General features: G+C 48.1%; 1 protein-coding gene across 2 annotated transcripts in view; it reads left to right on the top strand.

Annotated features, from left to right (window-relative positions):
* The first annotated feature begins 221 nt into the window (after positions 1-221).
* Positions 222-18,556, top strand: part of PRDM15 (PR/SET domain 15) — a 68,370-nt gene continuing 50,035 nt past the window's right edge. Inside the window, exons 1-2 of one of the 2 annotated variants that reach the window (XM_070795252.1) lie at positions 222-303; positions 18,078-18,123. In XM_070795252.1, coding sequence (XP_070651353.1) covers positions 18,087-18,123 — 37 coding nt within the window. In that variant the 5' untranslated portion in view covers positions 222-303; positions 18,078-18,086. Of the gene's footprint in view, positions 308-18,077; positions 18,124-18,556 lie in introns of both variants that reach the window. The other variant, XM_070795262.1, reaches the window with a different exon arrangement.

Below are 18,556 nucleotides of genomic sequence, written 5' to 3'. Positions count from 1 at the left end.
CTCCTACTCCCAGGCTCTCCAGTCTACGCCGCCCGCGGCCCCGTCCACACCACCCGCTCCCGGTCCGCCCTGCCCGCTCCCCAGTCCAGACCGCCTGCTCCGCGGCCACACCGCCCAGTCCAGGCCCAGGCCGCCCGCTCCCGCTCTCCTGTCCAGGCTCTCGCGTCCACGCCGCCCGCGTCCCGCGAGGACTACAACTCCCACAATGCCTCGCTGCCGCCCCCCGGCTTCCGGTGCTGCGCAGTTTCCGGAGCGGATCGCAACCCGGAGTCCGGATCCGATCCCGCTCTGCACATTCCAAAGGCAGGTAAAGCCCGGGTCCCGCGCCCGCCGCCCGCCCCAGCGCGCGCCGCCCCGGCCAGCCACCCCCGGCCGGCCGCCCCCGCGCGCCCCGGCCCGGCCTGCCGCCCCCGGCCCCGCCCGGCCCGCCGCCCGCCCCGGTCCATCCGCCATGCCGCCTGTTCTTTGTTACATTCGCCGGCTGCGGGCACCGTGGGCGATCGGAGTCAAAACCCGGCTGGATTTCCCGGAGCCGCTCCGGGATCGCCCTGCGCGCCGCCTGCCCGCCCGCCCGCCGCCGCCGGCTCCGCCGCGGGCCCCGCCGCCTGCCGCCCCTCGCCGCCCCCCGCACCCCGGGCGGCCGGCTCCCGGCGCGGGGCCGGGGCCGCGCTCGCCCGTGGGCGCGGCGCAGGGGGTCCGCCGCCCCCGGCCCCCGGCCCGCGGTCCCGCCCCCGGGCGCCCTCGTCGCCGACGGTCCCTCGTGATGTCACGCTCCCCCGTCCTGGGCCCAGCCTCCGGGGGCGCACAGGGAGGGTCCCTGGACCCCTGGCTCCTGAGATTACAAAGGCAGACCCCTGAATTTGGGCGATGGGGCTGCCCACCCCACCCCCATCCCCAAGAGCACCCTGCATCCCGTTTATGTAAACCCTTGCGTGGCAGAGGCAAGATAGTGAAACCCACGGACAGGTGACATGTGCCCACTCTCCGGGTGGGTGGCCGTGCTGGGAAGGGGTGCGCTGGCCCCGCCCTGGCGCGGACAGGTGGACCAGCAGGCCATGTGGCCTCTGGAGAGGATGTCGGACCGGTGAGGGTCAGCTTTGAGGGGACAAGTGGAAACGCCCTATGGAAATATCCACCTTCCTGATGGTTATCGTTATTTTGTGTTTATTAAGATCTTAATGTAGTGGATGAGATTTTTTTTAATCCACAAACGCTCAGAAATTGCCCTCTCCCCACCACTGGGTACACCATGGGTAGATTAAAATGGTAGAAAAAAAGTGTGTGATCAGAGACACGTGGACCCGTGTACATAGTTAAAGCTGCCAGCCCACAAATATCAGGGTTGCCTAAGCCACTCTCATAAAATCTGGACTCACCAGATCAATTTGGAGAACACTGTTAAGTTCCTGGAAGTATTAAGGATGAAAAGTAAATGAGCAACTGGTTTTGTAACAAATCTTTAGAGCCAACAATGTGAACTCGGCCTGGAATGATTGTGGACACTTTGTTTTATAAGTCAGCCCCCCTCTTCTCTCTCCCCCCACTACACACATACCGCTACCATATTTTGTTTCAAATCTGGATATTTTCACATTTTCCACATTTTCACTGCTTCATTCTGCTTCTCTGCATTTCCTTGACATCACTACCTTATGGTGGTTGAATGGTTAAGAAAACAACTGTAGTTTGAATTTTGAAGAGGAAAAATAGTAGGATTTATCCTATGTAGTTTTTTCCTCCTATATCTTTGATTCATATTTTTGCAGAAAAATTGCCAACAAAGAATGCAGTAGTAATATGTTCTATTTTGTAAACAGAAAAAACATTTATATTTTTCCAGAACACCCATAAACCAAAACAAAACTCAACTGCGAGGCTAATAGCTTTTCTGGGAATAATGGTATTTGAGAAAGAACTCCATTAGCTTGGCATATGTGTCTCACATACCATTGTCTGTGTAGAAGGCCAGAGAACGCAGCACCCATTCTGCAGGTTTGAGAGAGATTGAAGGCAGCTGTTTCTTGGACATGGGATTTGAGAGGCCGAGTTTGTGAGCAGGGACTCAAATGCTTTCTCAGCCTCCTTTTCACAGTTGTGACCCATGACAATACTCGCTGAGTTCATCTCACACAGTTCACGTATGCCTGCATTCATCGGCCATCGTTCAAGCAGCTGTTCCTTGCCGGGTGCTGCAGAGAAGAGAGAAGGCCCTGCCCCATAGATCGAATGTTCTGGAGGGGAGGAGATGGATAGTGGTTGGAGCCTGGAGGAGAAGGCAGGAAGGGTGGCAGGTGGAGGTGGGGGTTTGGGCAGGGGTGGGCTCACTTGGGCAGTGGGGACCCAGAAGGTCTATCTGGGGAGGGGATGGCTGAATGGAAACCAGTGTTCCTCAGTGGAGATCTGGGGTGAGGGCAAGTGCAAAGGCCCTGGGGTGGCAGCAAGCTTTGTGTGGCCGAGTCAGGGCAGCACAGGCTGTACTCTACTCAGAGTTCACCCTGAGAGCCAGACACCCCTGGGGGCTTTGGGCGGGGTCCAGCAAACCTGTGTCTTTCCCTTAGAAACAGGGTGGAGGCAGAGGGGAAATGAGGAGTCAGGACAGGACAAGGAGTGTTTCTAGAGTGAGGCAGGCCTTGCTACTGGACTGCTGGGGAATGTGCAGGGGTGACAGGCGGTGCCATTCGCTGAAGGCAGCTGACAGGTGTGCAGGTTGGGGCGTGGTCAGGGAATCAGGGCCCAGGAGACCAGCAGCATTTTTAAACTGCCCCTCAGGGTGGGAGAGACCCTTGCCCTGCGCTCGCGGCCCTGGTCCTCACCTTCCTGAAGTGCTCCCGGCTTAAGAAAGGCCCCTCCCGTCATCCAGGACATGGCGACCCCCAGCCCCAGTCTCAGTGTGGGCCGTGGTCAGCTCACAGGCGTGTGGGCATCACGGTGTCTGGGAGACCTCGGGCAGTGGCTGTCGCTAAGTAGTGACAGAGCCCCTCCCCCGCAAAATTGCTTGTCTGTGGAGCAGAGCCTTCTGCACTCACATCTGTGAGAGCAGAGGATAGGAGCGGAGCTGAATCAAATTCCACCGTACATGAGTGGACTGGGGAGAAAGCCCTGTTTACCTCATTAATCCCAGCCTGTGTGTCAGGTCAGCGGTCACCGGTGTGGGCAGCATTTCCATTTTGATCAGTGGTGTCCCAGTTATTGGAACGATAGCTCAGTCCAGGAGAAGTTGCCACAGACTCAGGGTCCTAGAAAATCAAGACCAGTTTGATCTATATGTATAAAAGGTGATCCGTAGTCATTTCAAGCACCAATGTAACACGTGGGGTTTAACACCTGCAGTGATGGAAACAAATGCTGGTAGAGACAGAAGCACCTCCTGAAGGGGGAGAAGAGCTTGTCCACATACCCTATGACCGGATGTCACGCTCTGGTGCTTTGATTCCAATAGACATGCTTAAAGAGCCACAGAACTATTTTAAGAAGTCAATATTTATAATATGCTGGAAATTATGTCCCTCACAGCTGTTTCAGATGGTGATTGCAGCCATGAAATTAAAAGATGCTTACTCCTTGGAAGGAAAGTTATGACCAACCTAGATAGCATATTCAAAAGCAGAGACATAACTTTGCCAACAAAGGTCCGTCTAGTCAAGGCTGTGGTTTTTCCAGTGGTCATGTATGGATGTGAGAGTTGGACTGTGAAGCAAGCTGAGTGCCGAAGAATTGATGCTTTTTAACTATGGTATTGGAGAAGACTCTTGAGAGTCCCTTGGACTGCAAGGAGATCCAACTAGTCCATCCTAAAGGAGATCAGTCCTGGGTGTTCAGTGGAAGGACTGATGTTGAAGCTGAAACTCCAGTACTTTGGCCACCTCACGCGAAGAGTTGACTCATTGGAAAAGACTCTGATGCTGGGAGGGATTGGGGGGCAGGAGGAGAAGGGGACAACAGAGGATGAGATGGCTGGATGGCATCACTGACTCGATGGACGTGAGTTTGAGTGAACTCCGGGAGTTGGTGATGGACAGGGAGGCCTGGCATGCTGCGATTCATGGGGTCGCAAAGAGTCAGACACGACTGAGCGACTGAACTGAACTGAACTGAACAGCTGTTTCAAGTAAGGCTGAGCTACTTATACTGTCAGGTGAAGGACCGGAAATAGCATTTCACACAATACTTTTGTGGGACCATCAAAGAGGTCAAAGAGGTCAGTCATGCCTGGACCTAAGCGTTAGGTAGGATCAGGGCCTGGGTGGACTTGGGCATGGGAGGTGATGGCGAGTGAATGTGGGGAGAGGAAGGTGGTCAGCCACGTCTGGCATGACTCAGAGGTCAAGTGAGGTGAAGAAAAAGATGTTTAATGGACTTGACATGTGTCTTCAGTCAGCTCTGGGGGCAGGACTCAAAAAAAAATCAATGGAAGAAGAGGACAGGGGAAGTGTGTACGGGTGCCACTCACAAGGAGTTTTCGTATGAAAACCTGAACACAGGAAGCAGGCTGGCAACAGTCATGCGTCAATCACCACCCCAGCTGCCGCTGCCCGGGGCCTGACTGCCCCCTCCACCCCGTCCAGGACTTGCCACTGGTTGGACCCGGAGGCAAACCCTGGTCACATCATTGCATCTGTAAATGTTTCGGTGTGTGTCTCTCCAGGAGAAGGACTCTAAAAATAACCGCCATACGTGAGCCCACCTAAAGCGTTTAATGCTGGCACCTTAATGTGGTCAAAATCTGGCCAGATACCCAGCCAGTGTTCAGATATCCAGCTGTCCAGTCAAGGTCATATGTACTTTATTTCCACTGAGATCCAGACCATTCCCACCCATTGTGCTGGAAGTCGCTTTTAAACTGCTGTGATTTGGAGATCACTGTGGCTACCCAGGTGGTTGTAAAAAAGAATGCAGAGATCCTTGTTCACTTCATCCACTTCTCACTGGTGGTACCACCATGCACAACTCCAGTACTGGGTGACTGGAGGAATGGTGACCTTGATGGGGTCCAGACACAGGACATGCCAGCCCGGTTGGAGCCCTCTAATAGCTTCATGCTCTCTGTCTTTCCACACCAACCCCTCCTTGACCCCCACCAGCCACTCACTGCTCTAGTTCCCTTCTCACTGATTTTGCCATTTCAAGAACGTGAACGGGATCACACACTATGTAACTGCTGGGGATTGGCTTTTTTCACCCAGCAGCATTCTGGAGGCTCACCAGGGTCTGTCGTGTGTCAGGAGTTCCATGTTTTCAGTTGCTGACTAGTATTCCAGACTGTAGATGGGCTACAGAACCAGGCACTCAGTGAGGCACCCTGGGTTATCTCCAGATGGGGCTGTTAGGAATAAAGCTGCCCCCAACAGCAGTGTACAGGCTTTTATATGGATGGAACTTTCCATTTCTCTGGGATGACCACCCAGCCGGTACTATTGCTCAGTCATAGGCCATGTTGATTCATCAGAAATTGTCGAATTGAATTCCATGCCACCAGGGTGCATGGGTGCCCCAGTCTCTGCTGTTCTGAGAGGTGTGTAGTGGTGTCTCATTGTGCTTTGTACTTGGAGGCTAATGATGTTGAACATCCCTTCATGTGCTCATTTGTCATTCCAGTGTTTTTGTTGGTGAAATGTCTGTTTATGTCTTTTGCCCACTTTACAAATGGGTTGCTTGCATTTTTATCCTATCCTTGGGTTTTAAGAGTTCTTTGTGTATCTTACATATGGATACATGGTTTGTTAAAATGTCTCTGGTTCTTTACTTTGTTTATCCTCTTAACAGTGAATTCTGTAAAGCAAAATCTTTAAATTTTGGTGAAGTCCCATTTATCAGTTTTCCTTTAGTCAACTATGCTTTTGGTAACAAGTCTAAAAGCTGGCTAGCCCTAGTTTCCAAAGATTTTCTCCTATTTTTCTAAAAGTAAAAAATTTTTTTATCCTTTTAAGTTTCTTGTCTGTTAGGAATTAATCCTTGTGTAAGATGTAAGGTCACAGTTCTTTTTTTTTTTTTGCCTCTGCATGTCCAGTTGCTCCAGCACTGTTGAAAAGACCATCTTTCTTTAGTTGAGCTCCTTCTACCCTTTGTTCAAAATCAGTTGAGCATATTTGTGTGACTCTGTTCTCCATTTCCATTGACCTATGCTTCTGTCTCTCCAGCTAAACCCGAGTCCTCATTGCTGTCGCTTTATAATTAAGTTTGAGTCAGGTAGGGTGACTCCTCCCCTTTAATCTTCTTTTCAGAATCATTTCCTAACAGTTATCATTACGGGGGCTGCCTCGTAAACCTCAGTTGTCACAGAGAACATCTGCTCCACATCACCCCTCCTTTCAAACCGTTTCTCACCAAGTTACACACAGGTCATCCTGACCTGAGCCTAACTGACATTCAGGATGAATCTGGCTTCCTAACACTGTTACTGTGGTCCTCCAGCGATCACAGGTTTCCTGACACTGGTACCGTGGTCCTCCAGCGATCACAGGTTTCCTGACACTGTTACCGTGGTCCCCAGTGATCACAGGTTTCCTGACACTGTTACCGTGGTCCTCCAGTGATCACAGGTTTCCTGACACTGTTACCGTGGTCCCCAGTGATCACAGGTTTCCTGATACTGTTACCATGGTCCTCCAGCGATCACAGGTTTCCTGACACTGTTACCATGGTCCCCAGCGATCATAGGTTTCTTGACACTGTTACCGTGGTCCCCAGCGATCACAGGCTTTCTGACACTGTTAAACCGTGGTCCTCCAGCGATCACAGGTTTTCTGGCACTGTTACCGTGGTCCTCCAGCGATCACAGGTTTCCTGACACTGTTACCGTGGTCCTCCAGCGATCACAGTTTCCTGACACTGTTACCATGGTCCTCCAGCGATCATAGGTTTCCTGACACTGGTACCGTGGTCCTTCAGCGATCACAGGTTTTCTGACACTGTTACTGTGGTCCTTCAGCGATCACAGGTTTCCTGACACTGTTACTGTGGTCCTCCAGCGATCACAGGTTTCCTGATACTGTTACCATGGCCCTTCAGTGATCACAGGTTTTCTGACACTGTTACTGTGGTCCTTCAGTGATCACAGGTTTTCTGACACTGTTATTGTGGTCCTCCAGCAATCACAGGTTTCCTAACACTTACCGTGGTCCTCCAGCGATCACAGGTTTCCTGACACTGTTACTGTGGTCCTCTAGCGATCACAGGTTTCCTGACACTGTTACCGTGGTCCTTCAGTGATCACAGGTTTCCTGACACTGTTACTGTGGTCCTCCAGCGATTACAGGTTTCCTGACACTGTTACTGTGGTCCTCCAGCGATCACAGGTTTCCTGACACTGTTACCGTGGTCCTCCAGCGATCACAGGTTTCCTGACACTGTTACTGTGGTCCTCCAGCGATCACAGGTTTCCTGACACTGTTACCGTGGTCCTCCAGTGATCACAGTTGCTGTTTGTTTTCTTTTGGCAGCCGTGTAAGTTTTAAAAAGATTTAAGGTTAAGCAGCTGTTCTCAGACTTGAGCTGCATCAGAATAACCTAAAGGTTTGCAAATACCTTACGGTTTGCAGAGTATGGAGATCCCAGCCCAGAGAGGCTGCTCCAGCAGGTCAGGGGAGGGACCCAAGAATTTGCCTTTTCAAGAAATTCCCAGATGCTGCTGGTGTTACTGTTTGCTAGTCCAGGGACCACACTTTGAGAACCACTGGTGTAAGGTACGTATCTCCAGGATCAGTAGTTAAAATGGCTGAATCTCACACTTTGTGAATTTTTCTGTCATTTCCCCCTACAAGAGTACTATCTACAGTCCCTTGTTCTAGGATTTCTTACATGCTGAAAAAGTCTGGAGACTGAACTTCCCTTCTACAAAGGAGCATTCCACGCACCAAAGGGATTTTTTCAGGATAGCACAGACTTCAGGAGGCTTCTTTATAAAACCTATTTATGACATACACATCACTAATGTAATATACAATAGTGAAAAGCTGAAAGCCTCCTTGCTAAAATCTGGAACAAGTGTGTCCACTCTCACCACTTCTGTTCAACATAGTTATTCGAAGTGCAGGCCACAGCAATCAGACAAGAAAAAGAAAAGGTATCCAAACTGGAAGGAAGAGGTAAAATTGTCTTTATTTGCAAGTGACATGATACTATATATAGAAAAACCTAAAGATGCCACTTCTTCATGGATCACAGCCTTGTCATGGCAAAGGGGCTTGTGTAACTCAATGACGCTATGAGCCATGCCATGCAGGGCCACCCAAAATGGACAGGTTGTAGTGAAGAGTTCTGACAAAATATGGTCCACTGGAGGAGGGAATGGCAACCCATTCCAGTATTTCTGAACTCAGATCATGGCATCTGGTGCCATCACTTCATGGCAAATAGAGGAAGAAAAAGTGGAAGCAGTGAACGACTTTGTTTTCTCGGGCTCCAAAATCACAACAAACCTTTGTTGGCAAAGTGATGTCTCTGCTTTCTTTTTTAAAATGACGAACCTAGATAACCGATTAAAAAGCAGAGACATCTCTTTGCCAGCAAAGGTACATATATAGTCAAAGCTATGGTTTTTCCAGTAGTCGTGTATGGTTATGAGCACTGAACCATAAAGAAGGCTGAGTGCTGAAGAATTGATGCTTTCAAATTGTGGTGGAGAAGATGACTCTTGAGAGTCCTTTGGAGTGCAAGAAGATCAAAGCAGTCAATCCTAAAGGAAATCAACCCTGAGTATTCATTGGAAGGGCTGATGCTGAATCTCCGGTACTTTGGCCACCTGATGGGAAGAGCTGATTCACTGGGAAAGACCCTGATGCTGGAAAAGATCGAGGGCAGGAGAAGGGGCAACAGAGGATGAAATGATTGGATGACATCACCAACTCAATGGACATGAGTTTGGGCAAACTCCAGGAAATAGTGAAGAACAGGGAAACCTGGTGTGCTGTAGTCCGTGAGGTCATGAAGAGCTAGACACAATTTAGTCACTGAACAGCAACAAAAAAGATGCCACACAAAAACTACTAGAACCGATAAATGAATTCAGCAAAGTAGCAGGATGCAGGATTAACATGCATAAATCTGTTGCACTTCTTTACACTAACAGTGAAATATCAGAAAGGGAAAGTTAAAAAAAAATCCTGTTTAAAATTGCATAAAAAATACTTAGGAATAAAGTTGATTGAGGAAATGAATGACTTATATGCTGAGAACTATAAAACACTGATAAAGGAAATTAAATATTGTTTAAAGAAATGGAAAGATAGCCCATGCTCTTTGATTAGAAGAAATAGTATTGTTAAAATGGCCGTAATACTCAAAGCAGTCTACAAATTGATTGCAGTCCTTATCAAATGACTGGAGACATATTTCATAGACAAATAATCCTAAAATTTATGTGGAACCATAAGAGACACAGAATTGCCAAATCAATCCTGAGCAAGAAGAACAAAGCTGGAGGCATCATAACTCAGGCTTCAGATAATATTACAAAGGTGTACTAATCAAAATAGCTTGGTATGGCACAGAAACAGACCTGTGAATCAATGGAACAGAGTAGAAAGCCCAGAAACAAACCCAAGTATCTACAGTCAATTAATTTTCATCAAAGGAGGCAAGAATGTACAATGGAGAAAAGACAGTCCCTTTAGTAACTGGCATTGGGAAAGCTGGATGGCTACTTGGAAAACAATGAAGTTAGACCGTGGTCTCTCATTGCACATGAAAATAAACTCAAAATGGCATAAAGACAAGATACCAGAAAACTCCTAGAAGAGAATATAGCCCAAACATTCTCTGACATAAATCATACTGATGTTTTCTTAGTCTCCCAAGGCAATAGAAATACAAGCAAAAATGAACGAATGGGATCTAATCAAACTCATAAGCTTTTGCACAGCAAAGGAAACCACAATGAAAAGATAACCTATGGAATGGGAGAAAATATTTGCAAATTATGCAGTTGACAAGGGCTTAATTTCCAAAATATACAGATAGCTTGTATAACTCAGTAACAGAAAAACAAGTCAAAAAGTGGGCAGAAGACCTAAATAGCCATTTTGCCAAAGGAAGTCATCAGATCAGATCAGTCGCTCAGTCGTGTCCGACTCTTTGCGACCCCATGAATCGCAGCACGCCAAGCCTCCCTATCCATGACCAAATCCCAGAGTTCACCCAGACTCACATCCATCGAGTCAGTGATGCCATCCAGCCATCTCATCCTCTGTCGTCCCCTTTTCCTCTTGCCCCCAATCCCTCCCAGCATCAGTCTTTTCCAGTGAGTCAACTCTTCGCATGAGGTGGCCAAAGTACTGGAGTTTCAGCTTTAGCATCATTCCTTCCAAAGAAATCCCAGGGCTGATCTCCTTCAGAATGGACTGGTTGGATCTCCTTGCAGTCCCAGGGACTCTCAAGAGTCTTCTCCAACACCACAGTACAAAAGCATCAATTCTTCGGCGCTCAGCCTTCTTCACAGTCCAACTCTCACATCCATACATGACCACAGGAAAAACCATAGCCTTGACTAGATGGACCTTTGTTGGCAAAGTAATGTCTCTGCTTTTGAATATGCTATCTAGGTTGGTCATAACTTTCCTTCCAAGGTGTAAGCGTCTTTTAATTTCATGGCTGCAGTCACCATCTGTAGTGATTTTGAAGCCCAGAAAAATAAAGTCTGACACTGTTTCCGCTGTTTCCCCATCTATTTCCCATGAAGTGATGGGACCGGATGCCATGATCTTCGTTTTCTGAATGTTGAGCTTTAAGCCAACTTTTTCACTCTCCACTTTCACTTTCATCAAGAGGCTTTTGAGTTCCTCTTCACTTTCTGCCATAACGGTGGTGTCATCTGCATATCTGAGGTGATTGATATTTCTCCCGGCAATCTTGATTCCAGCTTGTGTTTCTTCCAGTCCAGCATTTCTCATGATGTACTCTGCATATGAGTTAAATAAACAGGGTGACAATATACAGCCTTGACGAACTCCTTTTCCTATTTGGAACCAGTCTGTTGTTCCATGTCCAGTTCTAACTGTTGCTTCCTGACCTGCATACAGATTTCTCAAGAGGCAGATCAGGTGGTCTGGTATTCCCATCTCTTTCAGAATTTTCCACAGTTTATGGTGATGCACACAGTCAAAGGCTTTGGCTTAGTCAATAAAGCAGAAATAGATGTTTTTCTGGAACTCTCTTGCTTTTTCCATGATCCAGCAGATGTTGGCAATTTGATCTCTGGTTCCTCTGTCTTTTCTAAAACCAGCTTGAACATCAGGAAGTTCACGGTTCACATATTGCTGAAGCCTGGCTTGGAGAATTTTGAGCATTACTTTACTAGCGTGTGAGATGAGTGCAATTGTGCGGTAGTTTGAGCATTCTTTGGCATTGCCTTTCTTTGGGATTGGAATGAAAACTGACCTTTTCCAGTCCTGTGGCCACTGCTGAGTTTTCCAAATTTGCTGGCATATCAAGTGCAGCACTTTCACAGCATCATCTTTCAGGATTTAGAATAGCTCAACTGGAATTCTATCACCTCCACTAGCTTTGTTCATAGTGATGCTTTCTAAGGCCCACTTGACTTCACATTCCAGGATGTCTGGCTCTAGGTCAGTGATCACACCATCGTGATTATCTTTTTTGTACAGTTCTTCTGTGTATTCTTGCCATCTCTTCTTAATATCTTCTGCTTCTGTTAGGTCCATACCATTTCTGCCCTTTATCGAGCCCATCTTTGCATGAAATGTTCCTTTGGTATCTCTGATTTTCTTGAAGAGATCCCTAGGAATGGCCAAATGTTAGTTGCTCAGTCATGTCTGACTCTTTGTGACCCCTTGTACTGCAGCAGACCAGGCTCCTCTGTCCATGGGATTTTCCAGGCCAGAATACAGGAGTGGGTAGCCATTCCCTTCTCCAGGGTATCTTCCTGACCCAGGGATCAAACCCAGGTCTTCTGCACTGCAGGTAGGTTCTTTACCATCTGAGCCACCAAGGAAGCCCAGGGATGGCAAATGGGCATGTGAAAGGATGCTCAGCATCACTAATTGTTAGAGAAATGCAGATCAGAACTGCAGTGAAGTATCACTTCACACTGGTCAGTATGGCCATCGCTGAAAAGTCTGGCAGGAACCAGATAACAAGTGATGGAGAGGGTGTAGAGAAAGGGGGACCCTTCTACACTGTTGGAGGGAATGTCAGTTGGTACAACCACTATGGAAAAAACCATGGAGGTTCCCTAAAGCACTGAGAACTAGCATATGATCCAGCAGTCCCTGGGTATATCCCTGGGAGAGAACTGTAATTCAGAAAGATTCTGGCACGCCAGTGTTCATAGAAGGACCACTTATAATAGCCAGGAAGTGGACTCCTTGAGAGGCCAGACCAGAGGCAGGTGGCCACATCAGGCCTCAAGAAAGGCCAGAGTGGTTCCCGTCGTTTGCACCCTCTGATGCTGCCAGCTTTGTGGGAATCCTGTGTTCTGCCATGATCTGGCTTCAGTTTGGGGAGTGTTCTTGAGAACTTCCTTGAATGTGACCAGTGGAGGTCAGTGGTTCCTGCCAGTGGGCAGACGGTTCTTAGGCCCCTGGGGGCACCTCAGCAGCTCACGAAAGTGGGTTTCCACATGTTTCTTCCTCTTTGTCCTTCCTCTTTTGCCCTGTGACCAGCCGTTGCCCACATTCCAGGCTGACCTCTGACCCTGCCTGTGCAGGCCATCAGGCAGGAAGCCCCAAGTTAAACATGCTGAACCACTTGAGACATCTTGTAAAGGTGTGTTCCCAGGAACAGAAGCTACTGTGCTGTGTTTGGGGGAAAATATGCCCTGGTTATGGATCCTTGGCATTTTAAGGGCAAATTGGAAATCCCGTCTCTGCCTCATTTCCTTGTAACTAATTGACTTCGGTGGTGGAATTTTCAACTCTGTCCTCTACTCTGCTCATGAAATTATGTGCTCAGCAAATCTGCATTTTCATTTGGACTTTGCATTGTCTGCTGTTCATCCTTTAATAGCTCCTGGGGATGGGAATGGGACAGAGGGCATGTGGAATCAGCATTCAGGAAGTATGCAAGCCTGCATATGGTACCACAGATGGTCTTGGCCAGGAGTGGGATACAGGAAGGATGTACTGGGTTGACTTAATTGGGGATGGAAGGGTGGGGGGGAAGAGGAACTATTATTAAGTGGCACACACCAGGTGTATCTCACTTTATACTCCCCCCAAAGCTCTATGGGGTGGGCATCTTAATTTCCCTTTTATGGGTCAGGAGTCTGAGACCCCAGAATGAACATGTTCAGATTGCCCACAAATATATAGGTAGTGGGGCTGGGTGTGGCTGCCTGCTATGGAGGTGAACCTCAAGGTTGAACCAGAAATAGAAGTGACCGGATGTGATAAAGGTTTTGTGGAGAGCAGGAGGACTCCCCTCGATGATGTTAGGTGGTGCCTTAGTCCCCGAGAGAAATGTGAGAAATGCGATGTTTTGCAGAGGTTAGCAGGTGGAGAAAAATAGAGGTCGTGTGAGACAAGGCTGCCCTGGAGGCGTTCACAGTCCTGTGAGGCAGGGAGAATAGAAGTGGCCATGTGGAAACTGGCTTTCTCTAAATGGCAGTGCATTAAAGAAACTAAGATCATGGCATCCAGTCCCATCACTTCACTGCAAATAGATGGGGAAACAATGGAAACAGTGACAGACTATTTCCTTAGGCTCAGAAATCACTGTGGAGAGTGACTACAGCCATGAAATTAAAAGTCACTTGCTCCTTGGAAGAAAAGCTGTGACAAACTTAGTGTATTAAAAAGCAGAAATATCACTTTGCTGACAAAGGTCTGTATAGTCAAAGATGTGGTTTTACCAATAGTCACATATGGATGTGAGAGTTGGACTGTAAAGAAAGCTGTACAGTTCAGTTCAGTCGCTCAGGCGTGTCCGACTCTTTGTGACCCCATGAACCGCAGCACGCCAGGCCTCCCTGTCCATCACCAACTCCTGGAGTCTATCCAACCCATGTCCCTTGAGTCGGTGATGCCATCCAACCATCTCATCCTCTGTTGTCCCCTTCTCCTCTTGCCCTCAGTCTTTCCCAGCATCAGGGTCTTTTCAAATGAGTCAGCACTTCACATCAGGTGGCCAAAGTATTAGAGTTTCAGCTTCAACATCAGTCCTTCCACTGAACACCCAGGACTGATCTCCTTTAGGATGGACTGGTTGGATCTCCTTGCAGTCCAAAGGACTCTCAAGAGTCTTCTCCAACACCACAGTTCAAAAGCATCAATTCTTCGGTGCTCAGCTTTCTTCACTGTCCAACTCTCACATCCATACATGACTACTGGAAAAACCATAGCCTTGACTAGACGGACCTTTGTTGATAAAGTAACGTCTCTGCTTTTTAATATGTTGTCTGCTGCTGCTAAGTCACTTCAGTCGTGTCCGACTCTGTGCGAACCCATAGACAGTAGCCCACCAGGGCTGGGAATCCCGTCCCTGGGATTCTCCAGGCAAGGACACGAGTGGGTTGCTGCCGGGGACCAGCCCCGGCTGATCCAGGGTATTCGAAGGAGAGACGGCATAGGCGAGGATCAGGATACGATAGCTTCAATTAGATATTAATTAGAGATATAAAGAGTAATAGAATAAGGATAGCTCAGTAGGAAAATTCAGTGGAGAAAAGAGGCTGAGTAGCTTGGTTTACGCGGGAGACCAATAAAACTTCAAGACAAGAAGTTTGCACCACTTACGTAGGCCGCAGGCGTCCTTCCGTTCTCCCGAAGGAGAGGAGACACTGAGGCCTCCCCGGTCGGATCTTAGAAGCCCAGGCATAATTAGTAAGCGTGGTGGGTTCCGCGCTCCAGATGGAGACTCAGCCAGAGTGAGAGAGAGAGCGACATGGGGAGACCAGTATTTCGAGAAACTGATCCCAATTCTTTATTTTCCAGAGTCTGTTTTTATACACTGAGATGTTATACAAAAGTCACGTGGGGACAGCAGTCCTGACTTTTATTAAAGTCAGGTGCTTCACACAAATGTATACAGAGGTCTTAGGGGTGTTACATCATCTTCTGGCCAGGGGGGCCTGCTGACAATTTACGACCCTCTCCTTGTGATAGCGGTCAATCAGTCAGGACACTTATTTCTCCAGGGCTGATTAGTCTCAAAACAGACGCCACCCAAATAAAGTTACATTCCTACAGGGTGAGGGTGTAGTGGGTTTTAGTTAAGGAAAGAATTTACTTAGCCTAAGGTCTAACGTGATTAATATCAAAGGTTAATACTTATTCCTTCTATATATTCATTAATGTGTGTAAGGGCAGGGGATATGGAGACTTAGCAACAAACGTTGGCTCAACAAATGAAAAACCCTTCACCAACACAATTTCTAATTAGCCCACTATACTTACAGTTTTCTAACTTCTCTAAAGAACCTGTTTTTAGAGGGTTTAAAGCATCTCATGCCTCTCACGGTTGGGAGGCTGTGAGCAATCACATGTGGCCCGACGAGCCTGTCAGGCAGGCTAGAGAACCTTCAGAGGAGTTTGTAGGTTAAAACACTCTTGTCACACCCAAGAGTTTTTTATTGACTGGAGCTCTAGGTTAACTCCTTCTCCGAAAGAGGTGGTGGGGGACAGCCCCCCGTAAAGTCAGAGGTGTAGGTAAGAGCACAAAGTAGTAAAGTAGGCAGGCTCTGGTTATGGGGGTAGACGCTCGAGGATTTCCAGGGGGACTCCTGAGGCTCGATCCCGCCTTTGCGTATGTCGAGCCTCCTTCCTCATGACCTTTGCCATGGGCGGAGTACCTCACTCTGGCCCCCAACAGGTTGCCATTTCCTTCTCCAGTGCATAAAAGTGAAAAGTGAAAGTGAAGTCGCTCAGTCGTGTCCGACTCCTAGGGGCCCCATGGACTGCAGCCCACCAGGCTCCTCCATCTATAGGATTTGCCAGGCAAGAGTACTGGAGTGGGTTGCCATCGCCTTCTCCGAATATTTGTCTAGGTTGGTCATAACTTTCCTTCCAAGGAGTAAGCGTCTTTTAATTTCATGGCTGCAATCACCATCTGCAGTGATTTTGGAGCCCAGAAAAATAAAGTCAGCCACTGTTCCACTGTTTCCCCATCTATTTGCCATGAAGTGATGGGACCGGATGCCATGATCTTAGTTTTCTGAATGTTGAGCTTTAAGCCAACTTTTTCACTCTCCTCTTTCACTTTCATCTGAGTGCTGAAGAATTGAAGCTTTTGAACTGTGGTGTTGGAGAAGACTCTTGAGAGTCCCTTGGACTGCAAGGAGATCCAACCAGTCCATCCTATAGGAGATCAGTCCTGGGTGTTCTTTGGAAGCTGATGCTGAAGCTGAAATTCCAGTACTGTTGACACCTGATGTGAAGAGTGGACTCATTGGAAAAGACCCTGATGCTGGGAAAGATTGAAAGCAGGAGAAGAAGGGGGCAACAGAGGTTGAGATGGTTGGATGGCATCACTGACTCAATGGACATGAATTTGAGCAAGCTCTGAGAGATAGTGAAGGACAGGGAAGCCTGGCATACTGCAGTCCACGGAGTTGCAAAAGTCGGATACAACTGAGCGACTGGACAACAACAACATGTATTTTACATATGGAAGCGGATGGCTGCTAGGGAAAGGTGAAAGCCAGGTTTCACGACAGTGTCCTAAATCCAGAGCCATGCACACATGTGGCTTGTTAAAAGCAACATCGTTCTGGGTGAGGAAACATTTCAAGGCCCAAACCCATCCCACAATAAAGAGGACCGTACTGCATGTTGCCTTTGGAGCACCAAGTCAGGGAATTCCCTGACTGTGCAGTGGTTAGGGCTCTGTGCTTCCACTGCGAGAGCCCGGGTTCTATTCCTGGTCAGGGAACTGAGGTTCTGCAAGCCACATGATGTGACCAAAAAAACAAAATGGAAAAAAAATTTTTTTTCTAATCACAAAGTCAGTCTCTGTATATGGTTTAGGGGGCCATTAGCTGCTGCTGCTGCTAAGTTGCATCAGTTGTGTCCGACTCTGTGCGACCCCATAGACGGCAGCCCACCAGGCTCCCCCGTCCCTGCGATTCTCCAGGCAAGAACACTGGAGTGGGTTGCCATTTCCTTCTCCAATGCATGAAAGTGAAAATTGAAAGTAAAGTCGCTCAGTCGTGTCTGACTCTTATCGGCCCCATGGACCTCGGCCTACCAGGCTCCTTTGTCCGTGGGAGCAGGAACTGTCTTTAAAAAATGCCAATGGAGGGGGACCTCCCTGGTGATCCAGTGGCTAAGACTCCATGCCCCCAATGCAGTTCGATCCGTGGTCAGGGAACTGGATTCTATATGCCTGGTGCAACCAAATAAATAAATACTAAAAAAATATGCAAGTGGAGCACTGAGCTGAGCTTTCTGGCTTTATAGCAGCTTCCCACTAGGTAGCTATTTTACACACAGTAACTTACATATGTCAATCCCAATCTCCCAATACATCCCGTCCTCCCCTTCCCCCACTGTGTTCACATGTCTCTACATCTGTGTCTCTATTCCTCCCCTGAAAATAGGTTCATTTGTATCATTTTTCTGGCTTTCACATATATGCATTCATATGTGAAATTTTTCTCTTCCTAACTGTACTCTGTATGATGGACTCTAGGTCCAGAAGCACAGGGAGCTCAGTTTGGTCCTCTGTGGTGACGTCGAGGCATGAGATGGGGGTCGGGGGAGGTCCACAAGGGAGGGCATATATGTATACATGTAGCTGATTCACTTCATTATACAGTAGAAACTAATACAACCTCGTAAAGTAATTATTCTCCAATTAAAAACTATTAATCATCAAAAATGCCAGTGGGAAAGAATGTAAGGAAGAATTGTATGTATAACTGAAGGAGAAGGGCACGGCAGCCCACTCCAGTGTTCTTGCCTGGAGAATCCCATGGACAGAGGAGCCTGGTGGGTACAGTCCACAGGGTCACAAAAAGCTGGACACGACCGAAGTGACTCAGCACGCATGCATATATGTAACTGAATCACTTTGCTGTGTAGCAGAAATTAACACCACTTTGTAAATCAAGTTTACTCAATAAATTAAAAAAAAAAAAATGCCTTGGGCCCAAAGCTGCTCACTAATGTGCCACTGTGTCCTGGCAGGTGGCGGCGATGGCTGAGGACGGGAATGAAGAGATCATGTTCATCTGTAAGTGTTGCAGGGCCCGTGGCCCACCTTCACCAGCAGGCAGAGTCACGTGCACGTCTGGTCTTTGTGTAGAGAAAAGCTGTCTCCTTTTAGATGGGATTTTCCCTGTTACTAAGAACCACAGTGTATGACATGAAATGTGCTACCGGGTCCGATTTTAAAAGAATCTGCTTTCCCAGAACTCCCGGCAAAGGGCACTGGGACAAGGGTAGCAGCAGACTCAGAAAGGTAATCCCAGGTTTTAGAAGGGTTTCCGGCATGTTCGATTTATGAGAAACGGGTTACGTTGGTGAGTTTTCGTTGACTGAGACGCTGTCCCGCGTCCCCATAGAGCTGACTCGGTCAGCCTTGCTGCGTGCCGTGGAGCTGGGTTTTTCTCCTGGGGGCTCGTGTCCTGTGTTGCTCTCTTTTTGCACTTGTGGGGAGCGCTGTG

This window comes from Bos indicus, chromosome 1, assembly GCF_029378745.1.
Source record: "Bos indicus isolate NIAB-ARS_2022 breed Sahiwal x Tharparkar chromosome 1, NIAB-ARS_B.indTharparkar_mat_pri_1.0, whole genome shotgun sequence".
Lineage (NCBI taxonomy): Eukaryota > Metazoa > Chordata > Mammalia > Artiodactyla > Bovidae > Bos > Bos indicus.
This window is presented reverse-complemented; position numbering and strand designations above follow the sequence as displayed.